Consider the following 15185-nt stretch of genomic DNA (forward strand, 5'->3'; position numbering starts at 1 on the left):
ACTGGCCTCGATTCATGGTCCTACCTCTCAAATATTCTGAGGGTGGCCTTCTGACAACCTTTATAAAATGTTTCAGATGAAAATGTCCCTTGACCTTGGATCAGTAGTTGTACATTTCTAGAGTGCAGAAGTTGTTACCTATTTTAAAAAATCCTGGGAATGTGACGTAGATCAAGGCCTTTTTTAGCAATGGGTCGTGGTTTCATCTAGAGGGGTTGTGGTCGACAAGCACGATCCAACATGGATGACAACCACGATCCAATATGCATGTGAACCACGAGATCACAGAACAAGGTCGTGGTTGTCATACACACTGGGTGGTGGTTCCCAACCACGATCTATTATGGATGATAACCATAACCCATTGTTCGCCATATCCACAACCCTTCCAGTGGATCATGGTTGTCATTCACACAGGTACCACAACCTACTGTGGATGATAACCACGACCCTTTGTTCGTCATAATCATGACCCTTTGAGCGGTTCATGGTTGTCATTCACAATGGTCTTGGTTATTACGAACAATTGGTCTTTGTTGCCTTCTTGTCATCCACAACTAGTCGTGGTTCACCAACCACGACCCATTTTGGTTGAAAATCTAAACCCTTCGAGTAGTTTTCGGTTGTCGTCCACAATGGGTCGTGGTCATCAACCACGACCCAATGTGGATGATAACCACGATCCAATGTGGATGATAACCATGATCCTTGACAGATGACAATCAGTATCCTCCATTTCTAACAACTTGTACCCATTCAATTTTTTCGCAGATTAACCAATATTAGAAGAGTGGGTCGTAGGCCTATATTATGCTATTATGATGGAGAGAGTGTATATGACAAGGGAATGTTTACCTACAATGGTGAAGACTCAAAAGGATTTGTTGTGAGTGATGATATTACATATCAGCAGCTCCTAGATAAAATGCACAGTGGATCGTGGTTGTCATCTAGATGGATTGGATTTGTTACGGGCATATCTGTGGCCCCCAGTAGCTTTGTACAACAAGGGGCATAGGAATATCTGTGTGCACAATCAATTAGCCTCCATCTGTAGCATTGATGTGTTTGACTGTTCTAACGTCCAGATGGCACATATATCATGGTACTTCACTCTCGTGACTTGCCATATGGTACATATATCATACGCACGATGATGGTGTGACTTGAACTACATAAATGAGTATCGAAACATATTTATATGAGATCCATTCCATCCAGCTGACAAGGAATAATATTTTTGCCATGTATCCTATAGATGATGTAAATATAATATTCATTTGTATCACTTCATAGGGAAAAGTGTGAAATCACCTATAAAAACTCTAAATTCACTTTTTAAGCACACACGAGCATTTAATGCAATTATAACTTCAGGAAACGCATTCTTCCTTTTGTGTAGGTCGGATGAATAGATTGGATTGCGTGCATTCTTCCTTTTAATGTTGATATTTCTAATCTCAATTGTAGAAAATATGAATGTTGTATTACTCTAATTTTTTATTCCCTATATAAATACTTGGCGGGCCACCTGATATACGGCTTAGATCGTATGCACGTGAATCCATACTATACAAATCAGCAAAAGTAACATGCTCATCCATACGACAGTAATGTAGGAAAACTTTGTATATCACACTATTCTTGATTGATGGCATAAGCAGCAAATGCAGGCTTTTCAGGGGAGTGGATTAGGTGTGGCATAAACCACGATTTCACGTTTTGAAACCTTCCACCCTTCAAGAAATCAAACCTCGATAATTGACAGTGACAACCACGACCCTTCGTATTTGACAACCACGACCCTACATGATGTAAAACCACGACCCAGACATAGGTTCATGGTTCACATGCACAATGGATCATGGTTGACATGTTATATTAGTTGTGGTTTTCATGTTACACGGGTCGTGATTGTTAGATGTTATGGGTCGTTGTTGTCATGTTCTATGGTTCGTGGTTATTACGGAATATGGGTCGTGGTTGGAAACCCCAACCATCACCGTGACAACAACGACCCATGTACAAACCCCGACCATTAGATCGTGGATGTCAAATAAACAGTACAGTGGGCCTTAAGAGGATTTTAATGGTGGATATCCAATCATTATTGTTTTCTTATGGTGTGTTCCACCTTATACTTATATCTGTCTCATTTTTGGGATCAAGCCCTAAAATGATCTGTAAAAATATATGAACGGAATGGATGAAACACATACATCATGGCTGGGCCCATGGCTGGTGAGAGGGGGAGTAGCCAATCCATTTTCCCCTGATCCACGATCCAACGTTGGATGACAACCACGATCCAGCGTGGATAACAACCATGATCCAATATGCATGTGAACCACGATCACACGACAGGGTCGTGGTTCTCATACACACTGGGTCGTGGTTCCCAACAATGATCCATTGTGGATGATAACCACACCCCATTGTTCATCATATCCACAACCCTACGGTAACCACACCATATTCTTTTTTCAGGAAATTGCATTAATGTCGCTACTTCCTCGTAATCCCGAGAAACGGTATTCCTAAGATCGAAAGGCACGTAGTGCTACCAGCTAATGGCTAGTGCTCGATGGTCTGTGGGCCCCACCACCATGTATGTGTTTCATCCATGTCATCCATATATTTTTGCAAATCATTTTATGGTATGAGTCCAAAAACGAGGTATATCCTAATCTCAAGTGGACCACATTTGTGTCTGTAGGACCTAATCAACAGTTGGGATGTTAAATAAACAGTAAAGTGGGCCTTGGGAGGATTTTCATGGTGGATATCCAATCACTATTGTTTTCCTATGGTGTGTTCCACCTTAGACTTATATCCGTCTCATTTTTATGATCAAGCCCTAAAATGATCCGTAAAAACAGATGAACTGAATGGATGAAACACATACATCATGGTTGGGCCCATGGCTGGTGAGAGGGGGAGTAGCCAATCCATTTTCCCTCGATCCACGATCCAACGTTGGCTGACAACCACGATCCAAGGTGAATGTGAATCACGATCACACAACAAGGTCATGGTTGTCATACACACTAGGTCATTGTTCCCAACCACGAGCCATTGTGGATGACAACCACAACCCATTGTTCATGATATCCACGACCCTTCGGTAATAGCGCCACATTCTTTTTTAGGAAATCGCATTAATGTCGCTACTTCCCCGTAATCCCGATTAACTGTATTCCTAGCATCGAAAAACCAATAGTCGCATTGCATCCTAATCACATTAACCATTGGTTCACCAGCCTATAAAAGTGGTCTTGGGTTTCAAATTACTTTCACAAGCCAATCCGAACCAGAATCTTTATTGCAACACCTTAAGCATTCATGAATTTCTTTACTCTATCAATCAGACTAATAGAGGAGATATTCGAAGAAGGCATCGAATCCTTCTCGCGTTCGTCCTTTATGGGTGATCCCTTCCCTTTCCTCAGGGATGTTGACGATCTTCCTGAAGATCAACGGCATCCATAGGAAATTTTAAAGACAATTTCAGAACTCCAGCAACTCAGAGATAATTTCTCGGAGGCGGACAGAGAAATCGAGTTGTGTTCTTCTGCTGTCTCGCCTGTCAGCCCGCTCTGAACCAGCTGAAAGAACAGGCTGCACTATACTCGCAAGCAGGATCTTAATAAGAAAAGGCTGCACTGGATCGAGAGGTGCAACGCCGCAAAGGAAGCGAAAGCTGATGTCGCGAAAAGACTTGAAGCCCTCAAATCGGCCAACCTATAACTCTCATCCTGGCACTCTTCCTCTTCCTTGTCTTGTTCTTCTTATAATTCAACTTCTTCCTTATCCTGTTCTTCTTGTAATTAAAGCCCTAACTCATTGGCCCCACTATGTTGTATCATGGTTGACATGTTACATGGGTTGTGGTTAACATGTTAGATGGGTCGTGGTTCACAGTTATATAGGTGTCGTGGTTGTAATGTTAAATAGGTTGTGGTTTTCATGTTATACAGGTCGTAGTTGTCAGTTGTGATGGTTCGTGTTTGTTATGTCATATGGGTCGTGGTTGTCATTATATATGGGTCGTGGTTGTAATGATATACGAGTCTTAATTGTTACGTTATATGGGTCGTGGATGTCGTGTTGCATGGATTGTGATTGTCAGTTAATATGCTTCATGGTTGTTACGCTTTATGGATCGTGGTTGCCATCCACAAAGGCTCGTGGTTTACAACCACGAGCCATATAACATTACAGCCACGAGCCTAAGTGCAAGACAACTACGACCCATCTTATTCACATAACCAATACCGATAATAATAAGAAGAAATGTTTATATACACCAATCTATACAGCATTCAATACAAAATTAGCCACCTCACTAACGGCAGCGTCTGTGTAGATGCTTAACTGTTGGAAGGTCAAGCAAAAATCAGGTTATTCTGGATTTGGATTGCGAACACGACACCAAGTTTAACACAGCAATGCTTTGCTGGCCTTATCTTGATGTATGTGTTATATCCACACTGTCCATTCATTTTCTAGATAATTTTAATGCATGAGATCCAAGATGAGGCAGATCGAAATATCAAGTGAACCATATTATAAAAAACAGTGAGGATTAAACTCCTGCAATTGAAAACTTCTTGGTTGGGGACTGCATAATTTATGCTTCAAGCTGATATTTGTGTTGATCAATGTGACCTCATGAATAGCTTAGATGGAACATAAACGTTACGAGGTTTCAACGATGGGTGTTATTGTCCAGCTACTTTACGTGATATGGTTAACTTGAACTTCAGATTCACTTTAATGATATGATATGGTTCAAAATTTATAATACATACATCGTTGGGGTCAAAGAACTTTACCGCGTCAACACAGTACGACCGTCTACACAACGCAATCCGAGTTTGTTGTTCTGTAACAGAGGTGGCCCGGTTGAGAATCCCCTCCCACGTTATTCTTTAAGTTGTCGATCTAGCTGAATTTTCAGGACCTAAGGATATCTCCAGGGAACAAATCAGATGGACGGGTTAGATGTGATACATACACCATGTGAGCCCCGGTCCCAATATTGGGATTGCCCACTCATCCAACTTAAGAGGGAAGTGGATTTCCTCTCCCTGTCATAGGGCCACCATTATGTATGTGTTTCATCCACACCGTCCATCCATTTAGAGCCCAAAAATGAGGCAGATCAAAGGCTCAAGTGAGCCACAACGCAGTAAGCTTAGGTGATAATGATGCTGCCGTTGAAACCTTCTTAGGGCCTACAATGATCTTTAACGGCAGGCGTTCAATCCCTAGTGTGTGGTCTACTGGAGTATTGTATCTGCCTCATTTTTGGGCTCATATCTTAAAATCATCTAGAAAAATGGATGAACGGTATGGATAAAACTTATACTTTACAGTGGGCCCCACAGAGCCAGTACTCAATCAGCTTCCACCTAATAGAATATGGATGAAGCCCAAAATCTCCCAAGTAATAAAATAAAATAAAATAAAAAAATAAAAAGGAGGCCTTTTAAGGGTCGGATCATGGGCCCACTGTCTTTTATCTTAGAGAGTGTACGATTGAACCATGAAGAAGATTCCCCCGACATGGTCTAGCCATGGATGGGGCCCAACATACAAACGACTTGGATCATGAAAAGGAAGGGCCCCACAGTTGTAAGAGGAAGAGCGGGAAGCAAAGGGGGGGAACATGACAAAGGGAAGTCATCCCTTGCTTTTGCGGAGGTGCTGGGGCAAGGTTTCAACTGTAAGCGAACTGGTCCTTGTCCTTCCTTTTTAAATTCTCTTCACACTTGTCTTCTTTCTTCCTAAGACCTTTCTTTCTCTTCTACTTCCCTACCCCAAAAGGAAAAGCCTTCCTCCCTTTTTTTCTCTCCTCCTTTTCTCTTCCCATCCAAGAAAGGTGAGAAAGAAAGAGAAAAAGAAAGCGAGTAAAAGAGATGTTGCAAAAACACCACTCCAGATCATCTTACAAAGATACCATCAAAGGCCTTGAGACTGACATACAGCATGCCAATTCATTGTAACTTCTCTCTCTCTCTCTCTCTCTCTCTCTCTCTCTCTCTCTCTCTCTCTCTCTCTCTCTCTCTCTCTCTAAATTTCAGTATGGGGCGGGGTATTTCCCCTTGCTTTCTGTGACACTTGCTTATAGAATTTAATGAAATGAAGAACCCATTTGAGTGGTACTATCTAATGTTCTGCATTTTCTATTGAATTTTGATTTTGGATGGGGTTTTGGTTTCTACAGATAAATTGCATTAGGTTTAGATGGGTTTTGGGTTCTACAGATGAATTGCGTTAGGTTTGGATTTGGGTTCGGATGTTGATTTTTGCGTAATTTGTGCGAGTTGGGTGTGCAGGGCAGCTGCTATTCCAAGAGTCTGTGGTGGGGCATGCCTTCAGATGAGGTTATCTTACAGCCCTTTTGCACCCATATTCCTTTTTTTCATCCAGTGGATGGATTGCAGCTGTACATATGAACTTCCTAGTTATTTGGGCCTTCTTCACATACTTGTATACAAGGTGGGCTGGTTTTATTATTATTATTTGCAAATTTTCTAGTGCAAATTTGAACCAGGTCTCTGAAATTGTTAATGGTTTTTTTTTTTCTTTTCATTTTTTAATAATCTAGTTGAAGTTTGAAATTTTTGGGATGTTGTAAAAATGATACTTTGTGGGTTTTGCTCTGTTGATTCTTGAATTATCCAGGTACATGTCGATGGGAAGACAGCTATATCTTCCAATGAAAGGAAAGCCAGCCTCAGGGAGTTCTATGGTCTCTACTTTTGATTTATTTTATTTTTTTAATCGTAATTTGGGGCGTGTTTGGATGTGCAATCGACTTTAATTGAGATAATTAAGTTGCAATGAAGCAAGATACAAATCGCTTGGTTCCTCTTTATCAAAGCATGGTTTTAAGTATCGATTTCAGCTTGCAACTAGCCCATAACCACACCAATATGGCTTGTTCAAACTCATTCCTACTCAGTTGAAATTGTTCTGACTCAGTCAGAACTCGGAAGTGTGCACCTTTTGAAGGGAGCACCTTATCTCGTTCTTCACTAATACCAAGTTGATTAAGTTTAGTCAATGTTAAAATACCACGTCTTCAGAGTGGATTACCAGCTTCAAACTGTGACTGTCATTTTAGTTTAGGGTGTGTTTGGTTGCAAAAAATATCATGATTTTTTGCACCAAATTAGACTGAATAACCATGAAATATCATGACATTTGGTCCACCAAATGCACCCTTAAGCTTGGAACAAAAATATATTGCAGTAATTTCAAGAGAAATCTAAGAAATTACTGTGATAATTCATCTCCTCTTCCACATTGTTGCAACTTAAATATCGTAATTAAAGTTTGTTGGGAAACCACACACATTTCTTCTATGTGCAAATCAATGAGGTTAATAATATAAAAGATTTAATGGATGATAATCACTTCCTACACATGCAAGCAAATCATCAAACATATAGAATGCAAGAGGCATAAAGATTTTTTTACATGGAAAACCCTCCGATGTGAAGGGAAAAACCACGGGATGACTTAGTCCGGCACAAATCCACTATAATAAAAATAATGGAAGTACAATTATCAAGAGACCTCTCTTGGATACTCAAACTACTTCACCCAAAGGTGGATTACAAGCAACAATGAAGGAAAGGAATATCTCACAAACTACGGATTGTACAAACCCCCAACACAACCCTTGGAGAAGACTATCGAAGAAACCATCTTTGTGGATGGACTCTCATGAACGTAGATGTGAAGATTTCGATGGTAGAAGGATCTTGTTCTTCCTCTTCTACAAAACCCCTTCACTCCTCTTCTTTCCCTTCCATTTTTCCAAGAAAGGAAAAAACCCTTTGTGTTGCTAGAACCCTCTCCTAGCAAAAGAGCCCATTTTCTCTCATTTTAATTTACTTGGCTAAAAGACTAAAATGTCCCCACACACATGTAGTCTAAAAAACCACTTAAGCTCACACATGTAGGCCCCACCTACACATGAGGAGGGACCCCAGCAAAGTGCGAATCCAAACACAACCTTTTGGTTATTTTTGGTTGCACCAAAATTCATGAAATATCAAGAAATTTTGCACAAAAATAGACTAATTAATCATAAATTTTCATGATTTGTGGTGCAACCAAACGTACCCTCTTCTATCAATGTGCATGGTTTTGTATTTTATCTTCATTTGTACCATCTTTGCCTTTCTGTTGTTTAACTTTGAATATCTTGCAGCTGTTATATATCCTTCTCTTCAACAACTTGAAGGCGACTTAACAGAACTGGAGAGTACTAAGCAGAGAGATCGATGTACGGAGATGTTTAGCGGGAAGAGGGTGGAAGAGAGGAGGCAGATATCTGACAGGGATTCGGAGAGAGACGACGAGTGTGGGATTTGTATGGAAGCTTGCACCAGGATGGTCTTGCCTGACTGCGGCCACGCTATGTGCAACCGCTGCTACCATGACTGGTAATCACAGCCCACCATTTTCCCCTGTTACAGTTTTAATGGATAAGACCATGGTGGTAGTTCACCACCATTTTTCAAGCTGTAGCATTTCATCCACACCATAGACATGGTATAAGAGCGCACCAATATTGGCCGTCTAAATTGTATGACCCGTTGCGTATTGAGAACAATTATTAACTTCCAATTGCTGGCCATCACATGAATGTTTAAAGCTGTCAATGGTCCTAGTTCAATGAGCAACTCGGATGGTTAAGAATTTTCAATCACTGTGAATTTCGGGTTGTGCTCTATCCAGAATGCAATTCATGTAATGCTCCATCCACAATGGCACATACGATTTGAATGGTCTAGATTGCATTGCGCGTGTTCAGTCACCACGATATAAAAGTTGTCAGTAACCTATCAACGCAATTTAGACCATTTTTAATATTATCCTATGGAGAGACCTCAGCAGTTCAGTTTCCTCCATGATTCATCATTATCGTAGCTTTGTCACAGCTATGCAGAATCGGATTTTTCACGAATCTTTAAAACAAGAATTCCCATGATTATTTGGAAAGATTTTCTGTACCGGTTGCCACCACTTGATGTTCGTAGGCATAGATGTTGATCTGAAAACCCCAAAAGTAACCTAAAAAATAAAAATCAAACATGAAGAATGCTATTGACCTGACCTTTTCAACTAAAGCAAACAGTTCCTGTTCCAGTTCATGTTTAAAATATAGATGAAAATTGTCATCCCATTTATATCAAGTTTATAACCAGTGTATGAAGATTGATCGGTAGCATTTTGTTTCTTACTTTAAATTACAGGAATACACGATCGCAATCATGCCCCTTTTGCAGGGGTAGCCTAAAGAGAGTTAATTCCGATGACCTTTGGGTTCTCACCAGTAACGGCGATGTCATTGACCCAGCAACTCTAGCAAGGGAGAACCTTAGGCGTTTCTATATCTACATCGATGGCCTGCCTCTCACAATGCCAGAGACATTTTTCTATGTATATGATTATATAATCTGATCTGTGGAGAAGAGAAGGCGGTTGTAGATAAAAAGCCGACAGCCCCCTCCCCCTCGTAGGTAGTGTCTGGCTTGGAGAATTCACATGGGTCCTTGTTCTTTCGAGAGAAATAAATGGGATGGTGTAGTTGCCTGGAGTTTGTGTGATTGTATATAGTAACCTCATCTCCTGAAATGAATTCGGATTTGCCCGTGTTTTACTGAAGGAAATTCAAAGAGCATGCAACTGAAGCTTCAGGGGATTAGTATGCACAGAAAGCTATGTATATAATGTAAGATGTGTACTCGACAAGGTATGCTTAGCATTCACTCTCGGTTTATTCGAAACCTGAGAATTAGAAGAATACTGTCAAGGCAGCCACAGTAACAATTGAATTTTACTATCAATGTATATACCCTACAAATATTTCTTATGGGTAGCATCAATTATGAATTATATGGCATTCATATGGCCTTAGGGGCTAAAGAGGTTATGATGTTTTGGACTAGCTATTACGTTTGGTGTTAGTCAAACATCTTATAATAGGGAATAAAAATGGATTGTTGTGCATGTGGCACATGTGGGGAGTTTAAGATGGATGGTGGTACATGTAACACTTATGAAATTCTTCAAGAAAAAAAAAAAAATGTAACACGTACGACACATGCGCACCTTGACACATGTGGCCAATGTTTTCAGCATCATGCGATATCACCAATAGACCCTACGATATGTCAGCTATTGTAGCAAGGTGATACAAAACCGATTTTCTAATTTTCCCAACAATAGTAATAAATTATGCGATACAACCGATATCACATGCGATGACCGATATGTATCTGTATCCCAAGGTTACGATACATTACGTGATAACGATATGGAAAGCATTGCATGTGGCACATTTAGGTTTCTTGAAGATTGATGGTGGCATGAATGGCACATTTGGAGCACTTGAACATGGGTAGTTGCACATGTGACACATGTTCATAAAACTAAGTATCTTGCATACGCCAATCTAGGAATAAGTTCTCTTCTTCATTCCACATTTTCAAGAGACATGTAACCTTTGCTTCATTCCACTATCCAGGGACAGCCTGTTCTTATTTTCCTCACTCAACGAAGTATAAATGGGTGAGGCAAACTATGGACAGCTTGCCTTCTCTAGACAACCTGTGCAAGATAAAACGTTTCTTACATCTTTTCGATAAGTGGATAAGATAGGGAATGTATAATTTATCTGGTTAAAATCTGCCTTAGATGCTGCGATATTTGACCAGTGGGGAGGCCAAATAAACAGAAAGAAGCCGCGAGCAAACTAGAATTAATCACACATCTTATTTGTTGCTGCAGGTCATTGCTGCACACACGGGCTAGATTGAAAATTTTTCTTTGATAGATTGGTTAGCGACTGGGCTGTGGTGGCATGCCAGTGAACAAAGAGTGTGTTTGGTAAGCAGAGGCTACTTCTGACAGCTTCTCTTTTAAAATATTCCATTCCAAAGTGTAGAATGGATTCTACTTAAGGGTGTTTGGATGCCCGTAAAATCTTTGAGTTACAATCTAATTATAGGTCATTAGATTACATGGTGCATTTGGATCGGTGTATTTGTCTGTAAACAAATTGCAAGCTGTAATCGGATTATGGCTTTTAGCTATAACCTCAAACATGACAAAAAAGCATGTTTTAGATTATAGGGTGGTAGACTCTCAGGAGTTTCAACTCCCGGTCAGGGGTTCGAGTACCCATAGGTGGTGAAATTCCACCAGCGTGAGTGTGTGGGGGTGTGTAAAAAAAAAAAAAAAGATTATAAGTGAAGGGGTTCAGAGAGAGCGCGTGTAAAAAAAAAAAAAAAAAGAGAGAGATGTGTGTGTATGTATGGGAAAAGGTACTATGCGCTCGACCTCACGAGTCCGTCCCGTGAGGTCGAATTGTGTGGGCCCCATCATGATGCGTTTCAAACATCTAACCCATCAGTCAGATGCAGCAATCCATCGTGGGTCTAGGTATCAAAAATCAAGTCAATCCGTGACTTATGTGGGTCACACCACGTACAGAAGTGGGGAGGGGCCGTGCACCATTAAAACATTCATAATCAGTTTTTTGGGCCCGCCGAGATGTGGTTTGCAAATCCAACCCATCCATTATGTGTGTCCCACTTTCATGAGGGTTCAGACCAAGTTTCAGTAGCATTCAAAACTCAGGTGGGCCCCACCAGGTGCTTTTATATGTTTTAACGGTGTTTCACATGATTTTTGATGGTATGGCCCACCTGAGTTCCTTATACAGCTGATTTTTGGGATATCCCATAATTTAGAGGGTACCCATCAAATTCACGGTGTTGATGGTCGACACGCATCACGGTGGAGCCCACACAGCTCGACCTCACGGGAGCTAATCGTGAGGTCGAGCGCATAGTATCTTATATATATATATATATATATATATATATATATATATATATATATATATATATATAGATAGAGAGAGAGAGAGAGAGAGAGAGAGAGAGAGAGAAAAAATCCTAAGTAAAATCACAACTCTACAAAAAAATTTTGAGAACTCATCTCCTGTGATATGAATACAAGATCTGAACCGGCCACGTGATACAGCACCCCATGAAACCCCTTTAGCCCAAGTTTCACCTTCCAACAGGCATTTGTAAAACCTCAACAAAGAAGAAGAATCAACGAAGAAGGAGAAAATGGATCACTGCAAACCTCTCTCTATCTCTCTCCTTCTCTGTCGCAGGAGAGCTAGAGAGCTGCTACCAAACATGCTGTAAAAGGTTTTTTTTTTTTTTAAAGAGTCTTAAATGGATCACATTCCTGGGAGAGGATTAGATCGATAATGTAGTCCAATCAAAACAAATTTTATTAGTAGAAAATGACAGAGCCCACAGGAGGCCTGGTTCAGACCATCAACCAGTTGCCACATGAATAGTACATGCTCTTGAGGTGCAATGATGCTTCCAGAAGCAGAGGATTAGCTCCTGAAGAATGCATTTGTAATCTCATTGAACTGAAATTGTAGATGACAGTATTTTGATTTGTGATGTTAACCAAACCCCTGATTGCAATTCCACACATTTCAAGTTCTACTTCAACAACTAGCAATTGCAACAGATTTGGGTGAACCCTTGATCATTGACTCTTTATTGAATTGAATTATTCCAATCAAACATCCAAACGCAGTCAAGATTCTCAACAAGCTCTAATTTGAATTCACTGTTTGTGGGCTTTATAAATTTTCTCATAATGATGGTTTCTACTCTTTGCTGAATTGTTTCAAATGTCTCAGCCACTTCTAGATCTTGCTTTTACTGATCTAATCTATTTTTCATCTATACACCCATTGAAATGCTGTAATCTTCAATAAAGGATGCTTTTTCAAGATGCATTCATGAATGGTAGTGCATAAGTGGTGGAAGCTGACTGAAAAACAGTGGAGGTGTTTGGACAGGTGAGATAATAGATAAAATTCAGGTCATACAGGCATTTTCTTTAAGAATCTGAAAGTGCATTCTCATATTGTTCCTTTTGCTTAATTGAATTTCCATTTCCATTCTATAATAATCATATGAATATAACTACTGTAAATATATATTTTTTTACTATCCCTATTATTTTTATTTATAGCTATTAACTATCAAGTCAGGTCAGGTTGAATCTTCGAGTTAACCCGATTCAACCCAACTCAGATGCATGGCAAATCGAATTTTCGGGTTTTCTAACTATGAATTCAAATGGGCAAACAGAAGAAAAGGAGCATTGGTTTCGTTGAAGAAGGAAATAGATGTCAAATGTAGTGATCTGTTTCGATTGTCCGTGGCCCGACGAATTGACGAATTGATGTTTTGTACAATTTGATTGAAATTTTTTTGATGAAGTGGTTCGGTTAAAATTTATTCGACGAATAGGATTGATTAGCTGTTCTTAGGTGCATTTTTGTTTATTCGTTCTATGTAGATTTATAAGATTTCTTTCCAAATATCAGTTCTAACTGAACCATCCACATTCAGTTTATATGAATTTGGGTGAAGGAGTTGCCCCTGGACTAAAGGAGATTGTGATTAGTTTGAAGAACATGTGTTTGGTGCGAAAACAGAAGGATGGCTGATTATTGGGGGTGAGTATGAAGGCCTTCAATTTGTTAGATTACAGGTTTCAAAGAAAATAAAATGATGGGAGATTTGGATGATTGAACCATGGGCCCACTTGTACAATCCCAGAGATAGGTTGCATGCCCACAAGACCTAAATTAGTCACATGGGTTTCTCCATCCAATTTTTGTTTCTCCCTTGCTTCCTCCCCATCATGGGTAGGGGTTGCAATGGGCCACCTAATCACTGGCCTTGTATAAGTCCAGGTCCATCTAGAGCCAACCTTGATTTAGATGATCAAAGGTTTGAAATGGTCCAATCTAAGAAATTTGTTGTGTATCCTCCCCCTACGATAAGGTCTATCATATAAACAATTTGGATGGTTGAAACATGGCCTAGATAGGCAAGGAATAATGCACCACCATTGTTAGATACTACTTTGAATGCCACTTAGTTTATATCACAAGTGTGAGTAAAAAGTATTGTCCCATCTAACAGCCATGGTGGTCCACAATAATGATTTTTGAGCCAAGATATTGACATGGCAGAATTCAACTGATGAGTGCCCTAGATTTTTCACTCATGTGGTACTCTGACAAATCAAACCTATTTTCCATGTCAAATGATTGAATTAATCTATTACAACTAGAGTTGCTCCCATTTGTTAGGGGGTTGTTTGGTTTTTCAATTACGATTGTAAATGTTGGATCCTTACTCTTGCTCGGGTGGTAGACTCTCAGGAGTTTCAACACCCGGTCAAGGGTTCGAGTATCCATATATGGTGAAATTCCACTAGCATGAGTGTGTGGGGTGTGCGTGCATGTGTAAAAAAAATAATTACAATTGTAAATGTTGGAAAATAATTAATAATTACTTTTGAAGGGTGTTTGAATGAGGGGAAAAATACTTGTATAATTAAGCCTCAGTGTCAAAATGCATGAAATCAATTAGGAATTGAGTTTTGTTAAAATATGTGGGCCCTACCGTGATGTGTGTGTGTGATCTATGCGGTCCATCCATTTTAGCATCTCATTTTAGGGCTTGAGCCAAAAATTAAGGCAAGCTGGAAGCTCAAGTGGACCGCACCACAGAAACCCAGGTGGGGGGTCAATGATATCTACCATTCAAAATTGAAACCTTTTTAGGTCCTATAGGATGTGTATTTATCATCCAACCCGTTCATAAGATCACATTGGCATGTATGAAAGGTACACAAAATATCAACTGGATCCAAAACTTATGTGGCCCTTAAGAAGTTTTCAATGTTGGGTGTTCAATTTCTACCATTTCCTTGTGATGTAGTTCACTTGAGCTTTGGATTTGCATCATTTTTAAGCTCATACTCTAAAATGAGCTGGCAGAACAGATGGATGGCGTGGATAAGATACATACATCATACTGGCCCCCAAAATTTTTACGTGCGAATGCATTAAACAAGCTCCCGAACAACCAACGTCATGCATTAAACAAGCTCCCGATCAACGTCAGCATTAAGACCGACTGCTGCATTTACATGTGTAAATAGCCATGACTTATTTACCATGGATTACACTGGTAAATAAAAAATAAAACAACCCTAGTTGAGTACCAATTCTCATGAATCTTGAATCTTGTAGTATCATC

General features: G+C 39.9%; 1 protein-coding gene across 1 annotated transcript; it reads left to right on the forward strand.

Moving 5' to 3' along the window:
- The first annotated feature begins 5588 nt into the window (after positions 1–5588).
- On the forward strand, positions 5589–9895 carry LOC131246224 (E3 ubiquitin-protein ligase AIRP2-like). The gene is made up of 6 exons (XM_058246137.1): positions 5589–5728; positions 5830–6004; positions 6342–6504; positions 6691–6757; positions 8228–8462; positions 9276–9895. Exons 2-6 carry the CDS (start codon positions 5922–5924, stop codon positions 9481–9483), a joined length of 756 nt encoding a protein of 251 aa, XP_058102120.1. The 5' UTR covers positions 5589–5728; positions 5830–5921; the 3' UTR covers positions 9484–9895.
- Positions 9896–15185: the final 5290 nt, after the last annotated feature.

This window comes from Magnolia sinica, chromosome 5 (assembly GCF_029962835.1).
Source record: "Magnolia sinica isolate HGM2019 chromosome 5, MsV1, whole genome shotgun sequence".
In the NCBI taxonomy this organism is placed as follows: Eukaryota; Viridiplantae; Streptophyta; class Magnoliopsida; order Magnoliales; family Magnoliaceae; genus Magnolia; species Magnolia sinica.

What these genes read in the sequence shown, in the direction of transcription:
- LOC131246224 (XM_058246137.1), top strand. Translation starts at nt 5,922, where the DNA reads ATGTTGCAAAAACACCACTCCAGATCATCTTACAAAGATACCATCAAA. An exon ending in TTCACATACTTGTATACAAG is followed by an intron (nt 6,505 to 6,690) that starts GTGGGCTGGTTT and finishes TGAATTATCCAG; the next exon opens with GTACATGTCGATGGGAAGAC. An exon ending in AACCGCTGCTACCATGACTG is followed by an intron (nt 8,463 to 9,275) that starts GTAATCACAGCC and finishes TTTAAATTACAG; the next exon opens with GAATACACGATCGCAATCAT.